The sequence below is a fragment of the Scatophagus argus genome, chromosome 18 (assembly GCF_020382885.2).
Source record: "Scatophagus argus isolate fScaArg1 chromosome 18, fScaArg1.pri, whole genome shotgun sequence".
In the NCBI taxonomy this organism is placed as follows: domain Eukaryota; kingdom Metazoa; phylum Chordata; class Actinopteri; family Scatophagidae; genus Scatophagus; species Scatophagus argus.
In genome coordinates, this window is record NC_058510.1 from 19309828 (window position 1) to 19332228 (window position 22401).

At 41.6% G+C, this 22401-nt stretch overlaps 1 protein-coding gene across 2 annotated transcripts in view; it reads left to right on the forward strand.

Annotated features, from left to right (window-relative positions):
• Window positions 1-22401, forward strand: part of LOC124049710 (phospholipid phosphatase-related protein type 4) — a 46013-nt gene that overhangs the window by 10351 nt on the left and 13261 nt on the right. Inside the window, exons 1-3 of one of the 2 annotated variants that reach the window (XM_046371646.1) lie at window positions 6208-6309; window positions 8667-8852; window positions 22095-22224. In XM_046371646.1, the coding sequence (XP_046227602.1) occupies window positions 8814-8852; window positions 22095-22224 (169 nt within the window). In that variant the 5' untranslated portion in view covers window positions 6208-6309; window positions 8667-8813. Of the gene's footprint in view, window positions 1-6207; window positions 6310-8666; window positions 8853-22094; window positions 22225-22401 lie in introns of those variants that run through there. The other variant, XM_046371645.1, reaches the window with a different exon arrangement.

Consider the following 22401-nt stretch of genomic DNA (forward strand, 5'->3'; position numbering starts at 1 on the left):
TGAATGCACAGATGTTAACATTGTGGTGGTATGTGTTCAGTAACTTTTACTGTACCAGCAATGTGTGCACATTGTTAAAAAATGATCCTATCCTAAATTATCCAAGGACTTTCTTTTCTTTATGTTCTGGTATTGAGGTGTAGAGTACAGTTCTTTTTATTATTATTCTAGTGTTGTATCAAATATCTTGAGGACCTGAATTGACATGCACCAGTTTTTTGGTGCGTGATCACAAACACCCAGAGCCTGAACCCCCGAGCAAGCAGACAGTGGCAAGGAAAAACTCCCTTTTAACAGGAAGAAACCTTGAGCAGGACCCGACTCACAAGTGAGAACTATCCTGCTGATAGTCGGCTGGGTGAAGGGGCCCTACATAGAAGAACAACATGGGCAGATGTTGATAGTAGACATTGGGTTTGTGAGAGGACCGGATACAGTTCAACATGTAGATCTGGATGGAGAGAGACCTGCAGAAAGATACAGAGAGAGAAAGAAAGGGAGGGAGAGACACAAAACTACGAGGAGAACTGGACACAAACATTCTTTAAGAAGGTATGAAGATTGGAAAAAGGGAAGAAATAAATCCAGTTGCTGTGTGAAAGTGGAGAAGAAGGTTACACACTGTAACGGGAGCAGAGTAGAGACAAAGGCAGCTCTCCATGTGCCTACAGGCAAGAAGAAGACTTCTAGTTTAACAGATGTCTTGTCATGGAACAAATGGGTTCATGGGAAATTTTGAGTTAATGGTGAATTTTGCCTAGAGAGATTTTTTTCATGAATCCCAAACAAAGTTGCAGAGGTCATAATGAAGCTTGGATTATAAGTATCCATATCACTATCTGTACAGTAAGCATCAATATAATGCTCTTTGCCGAAGTGTTGAATAGACAGACCAATCAACAAACTGATTTACATCATACTCCATAGCCCCAGCCATTATAAGGACAAGTAACAGTCCTGCACCATGCATAACTGATCCATTTTATGCTTGATATCCCGTTTTCTATCTTATTTTTTGTAATTTTTTTTTTATTTTGTTCTGAGCAGCACATGCATACATGATGATGAGATGGCGAATGCAGAGCACTGGTACTGTGAATAGCAATGTCACTGACTTATGTTTATCATTTCCACAAGCTGAAATGCTGGACAAAAGGTGGTGGTGGTGGTGGTGGTGGTGGGGGGTGATGTTGAGCCAAGACAACAGACCTGAGAGAGGGGGGCGGGTGTAGTGGCGGTGAGTGCTCAGCGGGGAGCTGCACAAGCTGGATGCCTCTTGCATACATGTTTCTTCATCTATTTCTTTATCTATTCAGACATCTAATACATAACAGCTTTAATTTTGGCATCTATCTTTTATTTGGAATGGTTTCTCTCTTTAATTCACTATATACCTATAATAAAGGTATCAGGAATTGGAGTGAAGATGACAGTATTACGTGATGAAATTCCTAAAGCATCATTCATTGCATCAGCAGTTCCATGTTTCCTTTTTTTTTTTCTTTTTTTGCAGTGTGTGCATGTGTGGTTGTCTGTCTCTGTGTGTTAGCCCTGCGATTGGCTGGCCACCAGTTGAGAAGGGTGTTGTCACGAAACGCAGGGAGAGCTGAACCCCGATGCAGAGTCGAAAAGGCTGAGATGCGAGGCAGAGGTCTGAACAATAGTCTTTTATTATTTAAAGCAAAACTGAAAAACACACACTTACTGTGGCATGGGATCAATAAAAAAAAACTGTGGCAAAGTTCACGGTGTAGCATGGCAAGGCAAAAGATATCCTGGCATGGAATCATGGAAGGAGGGGGGAAAAAAAACCCAAGACCTGACAAAGTTGACAAGGTAACACACTGACAAAGAGTGACTGGGAAGACAAGGACTAAATAGACAAGACAACGAGACACAGGTGACACACGTTAGGAGAGAGAAAGCAATCAGGAAAACCAAAAGCAAAGCTACAAGCGACAGAGATACACAGGGGAAGTGACGCTTTCAAAATAAAACAGGACATGACAAAAACCTAGAACATAACACATGGAAACACAAGATACACATGGAACATGACACATGGACTCAAAACCAGGACATGACAGAACCCTTGAACATAAAACATGGAAACACAAGAGACATGACACATGGACTCAAAAACAAAAAAGACAGAGAACCAGGACATGACAGGTGTACCCCGCCTCTCACCTGTAGTCAGCTGGGATAGGCTCAACCCCCCTGCAACCCTGACAGATAAAGCAGTATAGAAAATGGATGGATGGATGGGTGTGATTTGATGAAAACAGAGCCATGTTTAATAATTTTCTGGTCTTGCATTCAACATTCACAACATAAAGGTCCTATTTATCATTCAAGAAAATGGCCTCAAAAACTAAGCTGTTTTGCGTGCAGGAAGATTCTTCGCAGAGTAAAATCCTCGTCAATCCACTCTGTAGTTAAACTGATGAGGGACACCGGACTGTTTGTCTATTAGCAAACTCTTTGAACTCGGCGTTGCGTTGTTTTTTTATATGTTTTATCAGATTGCTTGTGTTGAAAGCTCTTCCTTGCTCTCAGTTAGCACCTGACCGCCCAACTGAACGTCACGCTCCCGTAAAGTGATATCGTTTGCTGTGGTATCGGGACACGAATACCAGTACGAGCACAGGAACAGGACGGGATGGGTTCTGTGTAGTATCTTATCTGTTCCTAGGACTGTGCTCTTCTGGTCAGAGACCAACACTGTTGTACCTGGAATCTGGTGGAGCCACTCTTCCAGTGTGGGGGTCACAGCCCCCGGTGCCCCGATTACCACTGTCTACCACTATTTGCTGTTGGGATTGCTACATCTATCACCACTTCTTCTGTTGTTTGTCAAACACCACAATGTCTGGCTGGCTCTCCATCAACATTTTATCAGTCTGGATCTGGAAGTCCCACAGTATCTTGGCCTGGCTATTCTCAACCTCCTGAGGAGGCATCTTCCAGTCTGACCATGGGACTTCCGGCCCATATAGTGCAGATGTTCCTGTTATACTCTGCCAGCTCCTTGATTATGGCGTTCCATGTATGATGTTCCTGCCTGCATCTGGCTGTTATGTGCTGAATTGTCTCGGGGACATCTTTGCACACCCTGCACCTGGGGTCCTGTCTGGTGTGGTAGATTCTATCCTTTACTGACCTTGTACTGAGTGCCTGTTCCTGTGCTGCCACGACTAGTGCTTCTGTGCTGTTTTTCAATCCAGCCTTTTCTAGCCATTGGTAGGATTTCTTGATATCAGCCACTTCTGATCTGTCAGTGGTACATGCAGTCCAAGGGCTCCCTTTCATTATGGCTCCTCCTCCTCATCATCATCATCATCATTCCCAGAATTCTCCTGCCTGAGGTATTCACTTAGCAGTTCATCTCTGGGTGGCATCTTCCTGGTGTATTCCTGGATCTTTGTTGTTTCATCCTGGACAATGATTCTGACACTCAGTAGTCCTCAGTCCCCCTCATTTTGCTTAGCATACGTCTGGTGCTGGACTTGGAGTGTGAGCAGCTGTCTGTGAAAGTTGTAATTAACAGTACTTATTATTTCAGCCCCCGTTTTTTATTATTCAGGCTCAACATTTTATATAGCCATTCAATGTATTAACATCCTCGCTTTATAGTATTTTAGTGTGTAGTTTCATAACATAAAGACACAACTAGTGCTGAGACAACTGATCAATCCATTAATCCTATTAAGCCATTTTCTTATAAGAAAAATATGCAAGGCCACAAGGTGGTAATTCTAATAATGCTATTGTAAGTTAGGAACTTTTTGATTATCCTAGTTTGTGAATAAGGTCTAAAAGATTCAAGATTCAAGATTCAAGAGTCTTTATTGTCATTATGCAAGCATAACGAAATTTTGTGCAGATTCTCAGCTTAAAAACACACTTATAAATAGTCAGAGAAAATTAAAATTGCACACTTACGAAAAAATATAAAAATATAAAATACTAAATACAAGACCATATAGGATGTAGTGACCCACATGTACCCTCACCACTAATGTTGAATAAACTGAGGATTCAAAACATTACAAACCTCTCTTTTTGGACAAAGCAGGGATGGAAAGTAAGGAGGGACTGATAGAAAGCCTTGGCAGAACAACAGAAAACGAGTGTGTTTGTGAGTGAGGCAAAAGGAAGTAAGCCTACAAACTGAGGCCCTGTATGTAGTTGTGTGTAAGAGGCTCAGCTTCCAGCAGGAGTGTGTTGACTTGAAGAGATTCCTCTGTGCTCCTAGTGGGGCCCTCCTCCATCACACTGCTCTACTTAGCATTAACTGAGCGAGCAGTGCGCCTGCCACTGTGCGCTAGTGAATCAGGGTATTAGGCTGCACGATAAAGCCCATGATGCTGTGGGGCACATTCAGCTCCCACTGACGCATGCTACTGCAGTCCTCTGTAGACAATTTACTGCGATTCAGTTACACATCAGCTTTCTGCCCGCACATGCACCTCACTTCTCTACTCTTTAATAGGACACCACAGAGCCTGGAGATCTGTTAGAAAATATTTGGGAAGGAATTCAGACACAACAGAACTGCTTAGTGCTGGTGTGCAAAATGGAGTCACCTACATTTGAGTTCTCATTTCTTGTTAAGTGTCAGTGAGAAATTTATCAGAGCAATTTGAGGTGCTGACGTTTTCCCCAACAGATATGTTATGTTATTACCAGACTTTTATTGACCTTTATGTCTTGATTACTCGGCTCGAACTTGCCATTTCATTCCATCTCTCTGCTCATTATGTGATGTACGCGTTCCATTAGAGGTTATAAAACCACAGTTTTGTTTCTGCAATAAAGAAACATGAGAGCCAATGGACATTCCATCTCAAAACGGTAAGAACTCTTATTTTAAAAAGAGGAAATATTAATTGATGCTTTGGAATTATTTCACTCATGCTCATGGAAACATATGAATAGTTTCTGTACTTTCTTAAGATGCCTGTCTTATACAACACACACTTCGCCCTCGTGGCAAGGAAAATCTACTGCTGTTCCCTAAATACACTATATATACAGAACTATTGGGACACCTGACCATTACAGCAGCAGGGATTTTAATAACATTGCATTCTAAATACACAGACAGCTTTGCAGCTATAACGGCTTCTGCTCTTCTGGGGATGATTTCCATGTGAATCTGGAGTGTTTCTGTGGGAATTTTTTACCTATTCATGCAGTAAAGCAAGAGTGAGGTCAGGCACTGATGTTGGACAAAAAGGCCTGGCTCGCAATCCACATTTTAGTTTATCACAAAGATGTTCCATGGGGTAGAGGTCAGGGCTCTGTGCAGACCAGTCAAGCCAGGAGCTTTGTACACTGAGGCACAGTCTTGCTAGAATAGAAAAGAGCCTTCCCCAAACTGTTGCCACAAAGTTGAAACATATCATTCTCTAAAAGTCTTGTTATAGTGAAGCAATAATATTTCCCTTCACTGGAAGTAATGGGCCTAGCCCTCTGATAAACAACTCCCATAACATTTGTTAATATAGTGTATTTTTCCCATTGACCACCATTATAAAGTTTTAAACCACTAAGTTTGTATTTCTTTCTCAGGATTTAGAGAGGCAGGTTTTATGCAATTGACACCACCCTAGTGTAAAGTCTAGGGAATGAGGCACGTAAATCAAGGCATTTTAAAAGCACATCATCAGACCAAACACAAAAGCAGTAACATACAGTACAAATACAGCATTGATAGACTGTAAAGGAAGATATTAGACTAAGATTATAAATGATTATTATCATGATAAAATCATGAAAAGATAAAAAGTATATATGGTGATCTAAAGCTTAAGTGCACAGTAAGCGTTGAAAGAAACAGGTGACTGAACCAAACAGAAGGTTGTGTTAAGTTATACCATGTATGAAAAAAATGTAAAAAAAATAAAAAAGCACAATGATATATATGCGCTGATGTACAGTGCATCCGGAAAGTATTCACACCTCTTTTTCCACATTTTATTATGTTACATTCTCGTCCCATTTTTTTCCCTCACAATTCTACACAAATTACTTCATAATGACAAAGTGAATCAAGTTTTGCCATGACACTTGTGATGGGGAAACCAGTGCTACTTTCATTAAGTGGGTGGTTCTTGAACACACCCTTGTGTTCAGGCCAAACCCCTCCTACTGCTTCCTGATTAGACTGAGGGCATTTAAGCCACCTGTGGCCTCATGGCTGCCTCTTTGTCCTTCTCTGGCTGTTGTGTGGGCTTCATCTGACTCTGAGCTCTCCTCTTGTTGCTTGGTCGTATTGGTGTCTGCATTCACTAGTGACTCAAGGTTTGTGTGAACTACTGTTTTATGATGTGATGTGAAGTGGCACTAATGAACATGAACTCTTGTCCTTTTACACTGTAGCTCTCCAGTGTTGTGGGCACTGGTTAAGCTGGGTTAGCCGGTGTACCTTTTCATTAAGGTATGTGATTTTGATCTGTAGGCAGGATATCATAAATGTAAGTACATGTTTTTTATTAATTCATCTTTCCTGAACTTATCGGTTGTTGTCAGCTGCTGTTTTGCATTGGTACTAGTGTTGCCCTTTATTGATCCTCACATGTTAGCCTGCTGGTGTTTTTAATTGGTTGTAGTGTTGTTTGTTTTGTTCTTTTTTCCTTTCTTTAGTGGCATTAGTGGGCTTATAGTGGAGGCTAGGCCCTGTAGTGTGGTTCCCTTCACTGTTTGTAGTGTTAAAGTTCACCGAGACACAGTTTGCAGTGATTGCAGTGAGCACGCATGGTGGGTAAGTGGTTGCACTCCTGGAACACATCCTACAGTAGGCTGCCTCCCTTTAGCTGGCTATTAATTTTGTAATGTGTTTAAAAATAAATCATTTTAGTGTTTCTTTTATAAAAGAATCCTTTGTTGATAAAATTATTAATTTTTCATAATTTGATTCACCTCTGTGGTTGTTGTTGTTCCCTTTCAGAATCAGAATCAGAATTCCTTTATTAATCCCTGGAGGGAAATTCTTGTTTCTACAGACAATTGCACATGCAGTATTCCCGACCAAGAAAGGAGAAAAGTGCAGAGTATATAAATAGGATAAACAAAAACTAAAATCTCAAGTACAGTAGTATTTACAAAAACTGTATTCAAAAAATTTTTTAAGAAAATTTAAAAATACAGGTATGTACAATGTGTAAAAGTAGCCAATATGTACATTGTATAAACAGTGAGTGTGTCCGTCACAGTGCTGAGTTTAACAGTTTGATGGCGACAGGCAGGAATGATTTCCTGTGTCGCTCTGTGGTGCACCGTGGCAGTATGAGTCTGTTGCTGAACGAGCTCCTGTAGCCGATCAGCACATTGTGGAGAGGATGAGAGGGAAAGTCCAGTATAGTTCTTATTTTGGACAACATCCTCCTCTCAGACACCACTGTCAGAGAGTCCAGTTCCTCTCCCACAACATGGCTGGCCTTCTTGATGATTCTGTTGAGTCTGTTAGTGTCCCTCACCCTCAGGCAGCTGCCCCAGCAGGCAACGGCATATGTGATGGCATTTATCCCATCCTTAGTTGAACACACACATGCAACACCCTGCAAATTACATGCAGTGAAACACACACAGGAGCAGCGGGGAGCATATTGGGGGGGTTAAGTGCCTTGCTCAAGGGCACATCAGCCGGCTAATGAAGGGGGGGGGGGCATTTTATCACATTAATCACTCCAGACCACACTCAAATTTTTTCCTGCCTGTCTGGTGGGGGAATCAAACCGGTGACCCGCCGCTTCTCCAACCTCTAGGCCACGGCCCCCTCCCAAGTTGCAGAAATTGATAACTGAGGTAGACCAGAATAAAGAATTTGTGAGGCACTACACACTACTCCTACTTTTTGTGCATATGTGGAGTGAGCAGCTTCCACTGAAAGGAACGTGCATCAGCTTGAAGATTTTGGTTCTATATAACTGTAACATGTAGCTATAATACAGCCTTGTGAAAACTTGAAAACATTTGTCTGAATTCTCTGTGAATACTCTTGACAGGATTTGATATCCACTAGTAAACTGCACCAACTTGCAGTCCTTAGTACAGGAACATTGTGACAGGTTAGTTGGTGAAATGGCTGCAGCAATGTACAGTATAAAGCAGAAATTTGCATAACCTGTCAAGCTGTCTCCTGGCTTTCACAGATCACTGCATTACTGATTTACTCAAAGGAGAGATCAACACCAGCTTTATTGCTTTATTTCATGGTTGAGATTAAACTAGTGTGTTGTGATTTGTCTTTCCTGATTTTAAGACCTCAAGCTGGCGATAATAAACATGGGCTAGCTGTTTCTCATTTTGTTCGTTGGGATGAGGAGACTTCATACGGTAGTTTAGAGCTGAGCTCAATGGGAGCACTTCATGTTGATAAAAGCAGTTCATTCAGCATGCCATCCTCCATCACCCTCAGTGCTATCCTCTCCCCCCCTCAGGTTATAAAAACTATTTTCCATGCCTTGGTTCTCATTATCAAATCAAATTAGCATGCTCATTGAACCATAGGATTATGGGGACATTTGCAGAATACACTGTCAGTTTATCCATTTATTTATTCATTGGGAATCTGTAAAAGCCCTTCCTACCTCAGCTAACTTTACTCCCTTTCATGTCTTTCTTTCTGTTTTTCTGTCTCTTGTTTTGTCCATCGATAGCTGCCAATCCTGGTATCATCTGTGGTTAGTCTGTACTTCCTGGAGTGGACGGATGTGTTTGAGCCGGTGAAGTCTGGCTTCAATTGCCATGACCGCAGCCTAAGCCTGCCCTATATTGACCCCAACCATGAAGTCATCCCCCTGCTGATGCTGCTCAGCCTGGCCTTCGCTGGACCTGCCATTACGGTAAGGATTAGAAACAAACACTGGAGAACGAAGACTATGAGACAGAGACCTGTGGTACTAACCTTATTTGAAGAGGGTTTCACAAAATGAAAAACACCCTGTGGCAGTAGCATGGAGGGTGGTTACCAGCCTCTTTTTATTCTGTCTCTTTTTAAAATTCAGTTTTAAAAACAAATTCTATTTATATATGATATGAATAAAGTTGATTTGTATAGCACTTATCAAAACCAAACAATACAAAGTGCTTTACAGCAAAAACCTAGATAAACATAAAATAAAATGTACAAAATGTATGCAGAATTAAATAGGAGTAAGTCAAAAGGAAATAAGAATTTAACACAATAGATTGATTTGATTAGGTTGAAACCATGAATTAAATAGCATAGAAATATGTATGTATGTATGTATGTATCTGTCTATATATAGATATAGATATAAAAACAATGGGTGCAGGTCCAAGACTTAAATGTAGCATCAAGAATAAAGTGCAGTTAGGGCTATGAAAGAATGAATACTTAAAGTAACACAAATATTAATAAAATAATATTATTAATAAATTAATATATAATATAAATTAATAGCTAAAGTTTGTACAGCCTTTGGGTAAAAGTACGTTTTTAAAAGTTACTTAAAGAATCCCCTCCTATGAGTGTGGATGTCATTGTTTGTTGGTGTGCCAACCATATGCTACGTTTAACTCTTGTGAAAGAATCTAAAATGGATACACAGAGGTGGTTTAAGTTTCTCAGTAAGTCAGCTTCTCTGTGTCTGAGGAATTGTGTATACTACTGGATGGAAAGATTTTCATACAGTTTCCCCATTTAAAGTGTGTGAGTTTATTGTCTTGGTCTTGTTTACCACATAACTTTGAAAATACTGACTGTCAAATAAAGTACAAAGGTGGTCAGATATGTACAAGTCATTTAATTTTATGGGTCTAGTACTTATACCATAGGAAAACACCTGGTTCAACAACATGCTGATGTAAACCAAATGAATTGACTACCTATAGCGCCTTTGTGCCAAAAGAATCACAAGTGTCATCAATATGTATATTAAAATCACCAACTAAAATAATTGTACCACTCATAAGCACAATGGATGATTTAACTGCTTGTGGATGCATGATTCTGTCCAGATATAACTTGCATCTGATTCTTTACCTAAGAATTTTGATGCGCCTGAATGCCTTCTCCTCAGTTAAAAATTTTGAGCAGGTGTTAAGTGTAACTGCCACACAAAATGACAGATAATATAATCCGGCTTCCTCCCACAATCCCAAACACATGCACATTAGGTTAACTGGCTCTACATTGCCCCTAGATGTGAGTGTGTGTGCATGAGTGGTTGTCTGTCTTTGTGTGTCAGCCCTGCATTTGACTGGCGACCAGTCCAGGGTGAACCCCGCCTCTCGCCCACAGTCAGCTGGGATAGGCTCCAGCTCCCCCGCGACCCTGACGAATAAGCGGTATAGAGAATGGATGGATGGATGATATAATATAAAATAATATAATATAATAAAAGCTCTGTACCACAACCAGTCTGATGCGCAGGCATTCACTTTGAAGTACAGCTGTGCAATCTGACCAAAATTCCATTGATATAGGTCATTCAGTATCCATACAATGATGCATATCGCGACGTAGGACATTTTCCGCAAATTTTATGAATATCAAGTAAAATGTAAATAATCATATTTGATTTTTTTTCACCCATTTGAAACCTTTGTACAAATCTTCCATTAATCCTTGTGTGGTGTTCGGGTCTGTGGGACCCGTTTTCAGTTTTTTAATCATCAGAAAAATGATACTATTAATTATTTTTTCAAACTCAGACTCATTGGTCTTGGCTAATTTTCTGTGAAGAACGTTATGTCGGAACACATTTTCAATGACCACACACTGTATACCCCCCCCCCCCCCCCCCCCCCCCCCCCCCCTACATACTGATATTACATACAGGATGTTCGGGTCTGCTGGACCCAGGGCTAATTTAAGCGTGGAAACTGTAGATCCTGTGTACCTTCACTCTGTCCTCCTCCTGTTCCTGCACAAGGTTGCAACATTGTTTCAAAATTCAAGCACAGACACCCGTCTGCTCTCACATTCCCACACATTTTACCCTCTGTTTTGTGGGAACCAACGTTTATTTGCTCATGCTCTATCCCAGCTGCAAATCATTCCAACCAACCAGTATGGTTCCTTATCACAACGATCAAGATAGCCAAAAGACTCTCTGCTCAGAGGGTCTTGCATTTGATTTTGGAAGAGAGAGAAGTTTTTGATGATGATGTAGAGGAAGAGGTTTCACATGAGGTTTCATGTGAGGATCACATTTCTGAAAATTCAAAGTTTGACAGTGACTTTGAAAAAGAGGATGAGATTGAGCATCAGCTGGATTTAAAATGAAGACGAGCCACAGGACCTGCCAGCCCTTGGACCAGTCCCATCAGCAGTCAGCTCCAGGACCAGAATAATTCAATTCAATTCAGCTTTATTTATAAAGCACTTTAAAAACAACACAGTTGGCCAAAGTGCTGTACGCATGTTTAAAAAAAACAGTTAAAAAAAACATGACAGAATTAAAAACAAATTAAAAGGCAATAACATTTAAAAACAAATAAAAGAATTTTAAAATCAATCCGAAAACGGACAGGGAGCCAGTGAATGGAAGCTAAAATCGGAGTGATGTGCTCTCGTTGTTTGGTCCCAGTTAAAAGCCGAGCAGCAGCATTTTGCACCAGCTGCAGGCAGGACAGTGATGTCTGACTCAACCCAACATAAAGTGCATTGCAGTAATCTAAGCGAGTCGTGATAAAGGCATGGATTAAGATCTCAAGATGATGTCCGGAGAGAAATGGCTTGACCTTGGATAGCTGTCTCAACTGCTAAAAAACTGGACTTGGACTTTGACTTTGGCTGGACCAGTCACTGTCTAGTTTTACTCTGAGGTTTGTAGCTGTGTGTCTTAGATATTGTGTTAATGGACCAAGATCTACACAGGCTTTGGAGGCATCACTAGGGCCAAACATCATGACCTCAGTCTTTTTAACATTTAGAAGTAGAAAAATTTTTGACATCCATGCCTTCAGTTCTGCAATGTAATCAAAGAGTTCTTTCCTGTCTCAGTGGCAGGGAAATTTGACAGTCATCAGCATAAGAATGAAAAGCAACACCATACTTTCAAAAAATTGATCCAAGTGGAAGCAGGTACAGGGAGAAGAGAAGAGGACCGAGTATAGAGTCTTGAGGCGCTCCACATGTGAGAGGTGCTACACCAGAGTCAGTGGCATCTAAACAGACACAGAAACTTCTCCCTGTGAGGAAAGACCTGAACCACTATAGGGCACCGCTATGAATATCCACCCAATTCTCTAGGCGAGACAAGAGGATCTGATGGCCCATCGTATCGAAGGCTGCTGTTAGGTCCAACAGAACCAAAGCAACACAGTGACCAGAGTTTGTGGCTAAAGGAATGTCATTAAAAACCCTCAACAGTGCTGACTCAGTACTGTGACGAGCTTTAAACCCAGACTGGAAGATCTCAAGTATATGGTGCCCATCTAAGTATGAATTCAACTGATGTTAAACAATTTTCTTCAAAATCTTCAACAGGAAGGGGAGTTTAGAAATTGACCTAAAATTAGAGAGAACAGAAAGGTCTAATCCAGGCTTTTTAATCAGTGGTGTCACCACTGCATGCTTAAAACTCACAGGTACAATCCCATTTGACAAGCTGCCATTTATCATGCTGAGCACATGCGATGCCAAGGTAGGGAAAACCTCTTTAAAAAGACAGTGGGTCACAGGGAGACCCAGCAGGCTTCATATGACCAATTATATCTCTCAAGGACGGCAGACTGACAGGCTCAAAATGGTCAAAAACAGCAGAGCATGTAACAAAGATGGAGGTGTCATAAGAAGGGTGGGTAATAAGGGCTCTGGTGCTTGTGACCTTATTAATAAAAAGTTCAGGAAGCCCTCAGTTTTAAACAGAACATGAGGATTGTGACAGTTTGAGGTGATAATATCAGAGAGATGCATGGTTTTAGCAGCTTTTACGCCAGCTGTTGCCAGCTGTTGCCAGCTGGCGTAAAAGCTGGCAGATCAGTGGCCAGATATGAATTTAGATCCTGACAAACATCCTTGAGGAGTCCAGATGCTGGAAAATGAAGTGAAGAGCTGTGTTAATGGCATCGTCTACAGAACTGTTGGGTCCAGGAGCAGGTCACTGATGAGGGAGGACAGCACAAGGCGGTCATATTACTACTAACTGGCACAGAGTTCAGGGTGACTGGTCTGTCAGTAAGTCCTGTGGTTCTTGGGTTTTGGGGGATGGGGGACAATGGCAGAGGTTTTGAAGTGGGCTGGTATATAGGTATGGCATATGGTTCCAGTGAGGTAATAAAGATGTCAGTGAACACCAGAGACAGCTAGTCAGCACTGTACTGGGGGGTAGATATGCTTTACATGGGTTCTGTCTCTTGAAAAGCCCAATGTCCCTCTCCAGAATGTGGAGAGTTACTGTTGTAGGGAATGGCCATTGTTGTTGGACCCTGCTGCGATTGAGGAGATGGAGCAGGAGCTGATGGATCAAATCACAGGGGATGGTGTCAGAACTTTTTCTTCTCCAAGTCCAACAGTGGAAATCATTCAGTTTGTTCACAGGACCAGGTTCTTAATGGAGCAGGGGTATTAGGTTTGTAGTTTGTGATCTGTTTGAAAAGCTTCCAACAGAATCATTTGTTGACTGTTGTTGAATACTTTCTCAGAGTACAGCCACTTATTATCTCTCAGTACCTTGCCAAACCTGCACTTTGGCCCCTCAGACCTGTCCCTGTCCCCGCTCCTAAACACTTCTTCTTTTTTCAACCTTAGCTGTCTGAGTTCAGGCATGAACATGGTTTGTCTTTGTTATAACTCACCCTGTCAGATTGTCCCAGTGCAGCACCAGGGATGATGTGAGAGGCACTGAGTTTGGACTGTGGACTGACAGTGATCCAACGCTCACTGTTGAGCAGACGGATGGCCTGGGGGAAGAAGCTTTTCTTCATCCTCTCAGTGTTGGTTCTCAGGCAGCAGAACCGACGGCCTGATGGCAGCAGGGAGAGGAGTGAGTGTCCGGGGTGATGGGGCTGCCTGAGGATCTTCTCAGCTCTCGACCTGCATCGTTTGGTGTAAATGTCCTGCAGGTCGGGTAGAGTTGCTCCTCAGCTGAGTGGACTACCCTCCTAAGTCCCAAGAGGTCCTGCTTTGTGCAGCTGCCCATCCATGTGATGATGCTTCCACTCAAGATGCTCTCAGTGGTGCAGGTGTAAAAGTTCCTGAGCACCTTGAGGGGGAGCCGGAAGTCTCTGAGGCGTCTGAGGTGGAAGAGACGCTGCCTGGCCTTCTTAACAGTCCTGTTAATGTGCAGTGACCAGGACAGGTCCCGTGTGATAGTCACACCGAGGTATTTAAAACTGTCCACCCTTTCCACCTCAGACTCGCCAATGCAGAGTGGACGGATGTCCTTCTGCTGCTTCTTCCTGTAGTCCACAATCAGCTCCTTAGTTTTGCTGACGTTCAGCAGGAGGTTATTCTCCCAGCACCAGCGCTCTAGGTGGGTGACCTCCTTCCTGTAGGCCTCCTCCTTGTTGTGGGAGATTAACCCCACGATGGCTGTGTCATCAGCAAACTTTATGTTGATGTTGCTGTCTGATCTGGACACACAGTCATGTGTGTACAGGGAGTATAGCAGTACTCTAACCCTAACAGAGTATAATAGTAGTACTCATATTATCAGTCAGTTACTTTTTTTAGTTTATATTTGTATCTTACTGACTCCACATGTTCATTGTCACATCTGGATATCTGGAGCAGTGGGTGAGAATTTGGCATCAAACACACTAGTGCTTTCACACAAATATGCACCCAAAAAGCTTCTGCCTTTGTCATGGACTTCTTCTAATATTCCCCATGGAATAAATGTCCTTACGTTGTAGATATAGAAGGTTTGAGATGAGGGGTCTGTCAGCAGAACATCTCAAATCATGTCCACCTCAGACCATACTGGCTTTCTTAGGATGCACATGTATTGCCAGAGCCATGTGATCACTTCCATATAGATTTTTGAAAACACATCTATGTTACAGGATATGAGAAAATGTAGCAAGGAAAGAAAACAGAATAAATAGTGTATTTACGCTGAGGTTAGACTGAAGGGTGCAATGAATTCAGCCCTCTCATCCACTTGGGTGTTCATCAGATCAGACTCTTCCTCATATCCTTGTTCACACTTAAGTCATGTTTAATCTGAACTAGAGCCACTCTATGTGACTGAGCAATGAATCATCTCTTTATTCAAACTGCAGGGCATGTTCACAGTAAGCTGAGTTTTATAAGAAAATTACTAGCTCTTCAACATTTTGTGCTGACAAATACGGGGTAAGCCTTAAATACTTTGTCTCCCTGACAGAGAAAAGTAACAGCACACAGTTGCTATTCTCCATTACTGACTTTTATTGAACATTTTCTTATTTTTTCTTCTTCTTCTTTTTGTTCATAGTGGCTACATTGTATCTGTGAGAAGGTGAGCACCCCCCTTCTCACTGTCTCCCACGAGGGACGCGTTTTGATAACGTGGCATGCGAGGCAGCGTCGGACAATTAAAATTTAAAAAGACGTTTCGGACTTTGTAGCGCATATACACGCTGACGCGTGTGTGCGCACACACACACACACACACACACACACTCCCAAGCACACGGAGAAATGGACTCTATCGTCAGTTTATGTATATGCAAATGCTTGGTGACATGTTTGGCGTGGCGTACGCCATGGATGCTTCGGCGCTGTAAATTCAGCCCGCTGCGTCGCTCACCTTCCGCAACCACAACTCACCCGTATCAGTTTTCTCCCCGGTTTAGCATCCAGGCGTGTGGTGAGGTACCCACTACTCATCCACCTCTTCAGTTCAGTTTGTAAAGACTCTGGTTTTTCATACACTCACAGTCACATGCACTCCCGGTCCGACTCCACTGCTCCTCTGCGGAAGCGCGCGCCGCCGCAGGGGCGGACTTTATTGGGCACAGGGCAAGGGGGCACGGCCCATTGCACTCAGGGGGTTTTTATTTTTCTGTGGTATTGGCTATGTGGTGTTTGTGAAAAAATACTGTATGGTGTGTAAATATTTGGTGTGTGGATAAATTAACTTGTGCATTATTTATTTGTTTGTATCCATTTATTATGATTATAGTATTGTATGGACCATTATGTTTATTGGTAAACAATCCATAATGGTTTGGACCGTTTGGGCTCAACAAGCAGCCCTATTTAAAGGAGCCTCATTTTGCTCTAGTTGTTCCTTGGGAGAACTACTATGTGCTGTTGTGAGAGTCTGTTATTGGTGTTCAGTTCCTGCATTACTCCTGCATTTTGTCTGCCTGTGAAAACCTTGTGTTCTGGGAGAATAAAAGGATTTTTCCTGGCACCTGACGCTTTGCTGCCTTCTATTCTCAACCTCTTCTGCCTGAATCCGGTCTTGCCGAGATCCCGTTATTCAGGGAGACCACTCTGGTCCCTCACAGTATCCTGTCTTTATTGACCATGAAGGCACTTCACACACACTACTAGTGGCATCTATGTCTTTGGGAGATACATTCAACAGAAATTCAAGCTTCAAACTGTAGATTAAAGATCTCTGAAATTTTAATGCATTAACATGACTTTGACTCAACCAAAGCATGGAGATGATGCTGGGTAGTGTTTCTTCTTTCTTCTGCAGCCCTAGCGTCTGCTGAACTTCCTCCAAGGCTTTGTGCAGCCTTCATATGATCCGAGTGGCCAAACCCAGGGCAAAAATAGTTCTTTTATGAGTGTATTCTTATAACTGGAGGCAATATACATTTGCTTCATAGTCATAGCTCTATTAAACTGCTAAAGCAGTAAATGTGGACGACTCTCCGAGAGCTCTCCAAAAGTGAAGTCAAAATATCTTAATCGACCCGGGGGAATGGCCCAAAACTGATCATAAACTCCTCCCTCTTCTATGCTAGCAGGCAGCCACAGACCAATCACGAGACACATGATGCTCGAGGGTCATGACCATCTTGGCACTGAGGAAAACGCTCTGCATTTCCCTCCGCCACCATCTTGGTTCTTGCCGATACGTCACTCATGACCACCTGCCATCTTGGCTTCAAGGGGCACGGCCCCACGAGTCACCCCGTCGCCAACTTGTCTCTTCCTAATACGCACCCACACACACACACACACACATACACGCTCCTATATATATGCACACCCATATGTATATACATGTATAGATATACCCTTGCTGTGTACCTGTGTTATACTTTGTAGTTATTGTCTAACTTGGATTACAGTAGTGTTTATTACAAGTGATACTTGTCTCTGGATGGTTGTTGCTGGTTAATAAATCCTGTTATAATTTAACTTGTCGTTGCCTGTGATTATTGTGAATGTACTTGTGATAACAGCTGGATTCATGACAGTCGGTGCTCGGATTTACGTTTCATCACTTCTTAACAGACTGTTATTTCCCACTTGTTAATTTGGCTATTGGTCCCTGGTGACATTGTGGTGCCCCGATTTTATGTGTATAAAGAATACACTGATTTTGTTTCAATGATTATTTCCCATAATCATTGACCTTCTTGCCAATAACCAAATTGCCCCTACTACTGCACAACAACTAATGCTAAATTTTCATAGCCTACACACCATAAGAATACATCTAAGCAACATATTCATGTAATGGAATACACAAATGTAATTATGATCAGATCCCATGCTCTAATGGTGGGGCAACAATTCAATTCAATTTCAATTTAATTCAATTTATTTATATAGCACCTTATACAATCAAAATTGTCTCTAGATGCTTTACAGAGACCCAGAGCCTGAACCCCCGAGCAAGCAGACAGTGGCAAGGAAAAACTCCCTTTTAACAGGAAGAAACCTTGAGCAGGACCCAGCTTGCAAGGGAGAACTATCCTGCTGATAGTTGGCTGGGTCAACAATATTAGGAGTTGAAAAGAAGAGAGAGTTGCACACCAGGCTTTCTCTTAAAGAGCTCGTATTCACTGCTGCATGACATGTCAAGCGAACGGCACTTCTTCAGAGTACTTCTAGGGTATGCATATCTTTTTTATTAACATGCTCATGGATGTAGTGGGGAATCCTGGGCTGACTTGTCAATTTGGTAACCAGCTTTGTGTGACTGCTTAGCACAACTGAAGTTGTTAGAGTTTGAAGCCAGATAACAGAAATATATCCTGGGTATGTAGAACTCACTTCATAGTACATACTTTGATTAACATTCAAAGCTTGCAGGGATAGATAGACCCATTTTCGGTGAATCCATGATTCCTCAGTAAGATGTATAGTCATTTTTGGCAGGGGAGACACAAAAAGCCAAAAATCAGGAGCTCACTGTTTGAAGCCAAGATAGACATATCCAGCAGAGTTCATCAGCAAGAAGAGAGAGAACTCAACTCTCTAACATTCATCTAAGGAATGCACATCTCACACAACCCTTTGTGATAACAGGCATTTATAGAACTCATAACTTCATTATTATTGATGTTGTTGTTGTTGTCTTTCTCTTGCATATCAATAAAGCCTATTGATATGCGAGTCATGTCAGCCAATAACACAAGTTCCTTTAGTAGATGTCGTCCATCCCTGTAATGTGCAGACACATTTCTTGCAAAGGAACATGTGTGAATGGGAGCAGGGATTAAGACTTGTCGTAATCTGTCCAGCCAATTTCACAACTCAAGACTTAGTAACATTTCAAGGAAATTAACAGTAGCACTGTGTTGTCGGTGAAAGAAGATTTTGCCGATTTTGCCCTTTTAATATTCTGTTCATATATCAAATGCACATTGCGCATTACCTGTCTTGCAGACTTACTAAATATTAAATGCATTACAAGAACACTAGTACTGGACAAAAATAGCTTCTCACCAGATATGTTCGGGAAAATAAGACATTGTTAGCTGCGTACATGTACATCCAGTTCGCACCATCTTCTTCTTCAGTTGAATTTTTATGACAGTGGTTATCAAGTGTTGCTTTACCATCATCTGTTGGACAGTACCTTTCCCCATCTACTCCAGCATTGCTATGGCATATGTGAACAGACTTAAGGCACAGATTCTTGAATGTAGGTGCATGTGTAAATAGTGAAAACTATTAAGATTTCCCCTTCTTACCTTTGAGAGCCATCTCCAACAGCTTGTGAAACAGAGGACCTGAGACTTTCCTGTCCTTGTGACCGGATGCCTCTTGGGCTACAAGGCAATCAAGTGTTTTCACTGTCTCTCAGAGCTAATGCCCACCTTCAAAGCTTAAGAGAAAATGAGTTTGACTTTAGTTAATGCCATTTTACTTCAGTTCATGTTCCTCTGGTGGACTTAAAAGAACATTACTACATGGCTGGTGCTGGGGAAGATATTCAGTAAAATGACAGCAGTTTTGGGATGAGTGAAAAGATGGTGGCTCTGGTCGGTCGAGCTGCTATGGAATTTTTTTGGCTGTAGAAGCAAAAAAGAAACAGACACAGTTTCTTGCTGCATGGTCTCTTTGTCCTTGTTTTTGCAGCTTCAGCTTTCAGTAAATGACAAGTTGACTGAGTTGTCGTCAGTGTTGTCCTCCTGTTACACCATCACGTATATAATGTACTGGAGTCTTCACAAAGTTTCTTTTTGTTTGGCTGTTGATCTGCATTAAAATACATAACCAGCAAGACATTGTACATAACAATCAGACATCATACACTGATAAAGAAGCTTCTAATGAACTTTTACTTGAGTCAGTTAATAATACAGATAACACCAAATCTGCAGCTCAGCTGAGAGAGAGAGACCACAGCAGCAGTGTTTGAAGAAGTGAAGAGAGGGAATCACCTTTTGTAAGAACAAAGCAGTGAATCACAGAAATAAATGGTCATTTACTGTTTCACACAAACAGCCCACACTTCTGCACAACTCTTGAATGTGCACGCTTCATCCAGTCTGCTGTTTGTCTGCGTGTGTGTGTTGCTTATCTCTGACACACAGAAATACAGTGCCTGATGTACATTTCATGACTGACTGAGCAAGGCTGAGACAACAAGATAACCTGGCCATTCTTAGTCCCAAACTCACACCCTCATGCCAAGAATGTCCCAAGCACAACAAAATAACGAGAAAATAAGAAAAAATACAGACAAGTCATGTCAATTTACATAGTGCCTGATTGCAACAGAAATTATCTCATAACCTCACCCATCTCATGACCTCTTCCAAATAGAATAGATCTAGATCAGACACTTTACAGATTCCCAACATTCCCCCACGAGCAAGCATTTGGTGACGGTGGCTTTTAACAGAACAACCTCAAGGCAGACACAGGCTCCAGGTGGGCGACCATCTGCCTTGCCTGGTTGGTTTGAGAGAGAGAGAGAGTCCAGTCATGATTGATGGGAACCTGAGATGAAAAAGCACAAAGACTTTGAGTAAGATGCCGAGTTAGTATCCTGCAGTAACAGGACATGAATGTATACAGAATAAGCAGGAGAGCTGTCAGCTGTGAGTCAAAAGGTAGAGTGGTCATCCACTTGTCAGGAGGTCACTCGTTTAATCCCTGGCCCCCCTGTAATTTACATGTCGAAGTGTCCTTGGGTGAGACATTGAACTCCAAATTGCTCCTGATGGCTGCTCCATCAGTGTTATAGTTGTCATTCCTACTGAACAGGAAGCACCTTGTACAGTAGCCTCTGCCACCAGTGTTTGAGTGTGTGTGTGTGTGTGTGTGTGTGAAGGGGTGAAAACTGGCTCTTGTAAAGCACTCTGACTGTCAGAATAGAAAAGTGCTATGTAATTACAGTCCATTTACCATTGCGGGGTGTCTATAGATAAAAACAATGCCACAGTTGGTTATTAGTGATGATTGAGAAGAATAACTTTTGTATGAGTTGATACTTTGTTTTTTAGGAAATTCCTGTATTGTGTATACAGTTTGCCCTAGTTGACCGAAATTATTCAGATTGATTATACTGAATTAATACTTCAGGGGCTGAACCTGATTGAAATAACATCAACAACGTTTTCCTTTTGGTGTATTATAAATGTTTGTTGTAAAATACGTCAGTTGTCAATGTGATTGCGGCCTCCAGACTTTTCTAGTCTGTTTTTCTGATGGAGGGACTATTTGACCAGAGAGGTTGTGGTGTGGTCAAGATGTTTTTGCAAAAAAACAGTATAAATGACCAAATGTGGAGGACTGTCAATATTAATTCTTTGCAAACTAAACAAAAATAAATTAATTATCAGAAAGAGAGAAATGGAGAGAAAATAATTGTCCTTTATGATAAAAAATATCATATACATTTCTCAAATAAACCCTTGTTTAGCATAAACCCATCCATCTTCACTTTCCTGCAGAGATTTGTGCCAGGTATCCCACTGCAGACACCATGGCTCCCACCGGGCTGTGTATTTCGTGATTTACTCCAGTGCAAGACTAATAAAAGTCTATCTTAAGACCACTTGTCATTTATGGAGGGGTGTGTATTTGTATGAATCACACAGGAAGAGGGTGTCTTGGCCTGCATGCTTGGCTTAGGCCAGAGCTTGGAAGGCCATTGATAGGTGGAACTGTGCAACACTATGCACAAAAATGTACTCAATAGCAGTGTCTCCTTTATTCAAACAAAGGCTCCATTTTAAGAGTCAGTGTGTCTTGGTGTGACGATATTACAGCATTGGGTACCATCCATGCATGGAAAAAAAACATTAGCTAGTTTGTAACTAAATATTTAAAGATTAACAGGGCTCAGGGGTTGGACATGCTGCTCCACGAGAAACATGCATGGTGGGACACAGATTCATGAGATTACTTTTTTGACATTTTGATAGTAAATTCTTAAAATTGCCTTAATCTTGCTGTAGGAAAAAAACAATTTTGATCATCCTCTCAGTCATCAATATTCAACAGGCACAAGTCTATGTTAAAAAAATAAATTACACATATAAATATAGTATCAGAAATAATCAAAAGAAGCAATAGACTGGTCAGTCTGCCTCTCACCCAGTGTATGCCGTCATAAGCTGTCCCTTGACGAAAAGCATGTATGGAAAAACTAAACGTGATAATAGCAAGGGGACATGTCTTCCCGTTTTTCCAAATGGAGACCACGTTCTTGTCACCCACTTCTTCATGCAAACACATGACAAGTGTGCTGTTGTGTTAACAGATAATGATTGGAGAGGCCATCCTGTTTTGCTGTCTGTCTCGGAGGAAGAGTGGTGCTGGGGCTGAGGCTAACATTAATGCTGCTGGCTGTAACTTCAACTCCTTCATACGCAGAGCTGTTCGCTTCATTGGTAAACCAAATTTTTTTTTTTTTTTTTGTCTTTCTGCACTGGTCCCAAAGTATGATAATGATATTGTTTCTCTCATGACTCAGACAGCAAGATTAGGCAAAGAAAATCTTTGGCAGTTGCTCCTCCTTTGAGCAAGAACCATCTTTAACTTTACTTATGTTGCGCTAAGATTTCTCA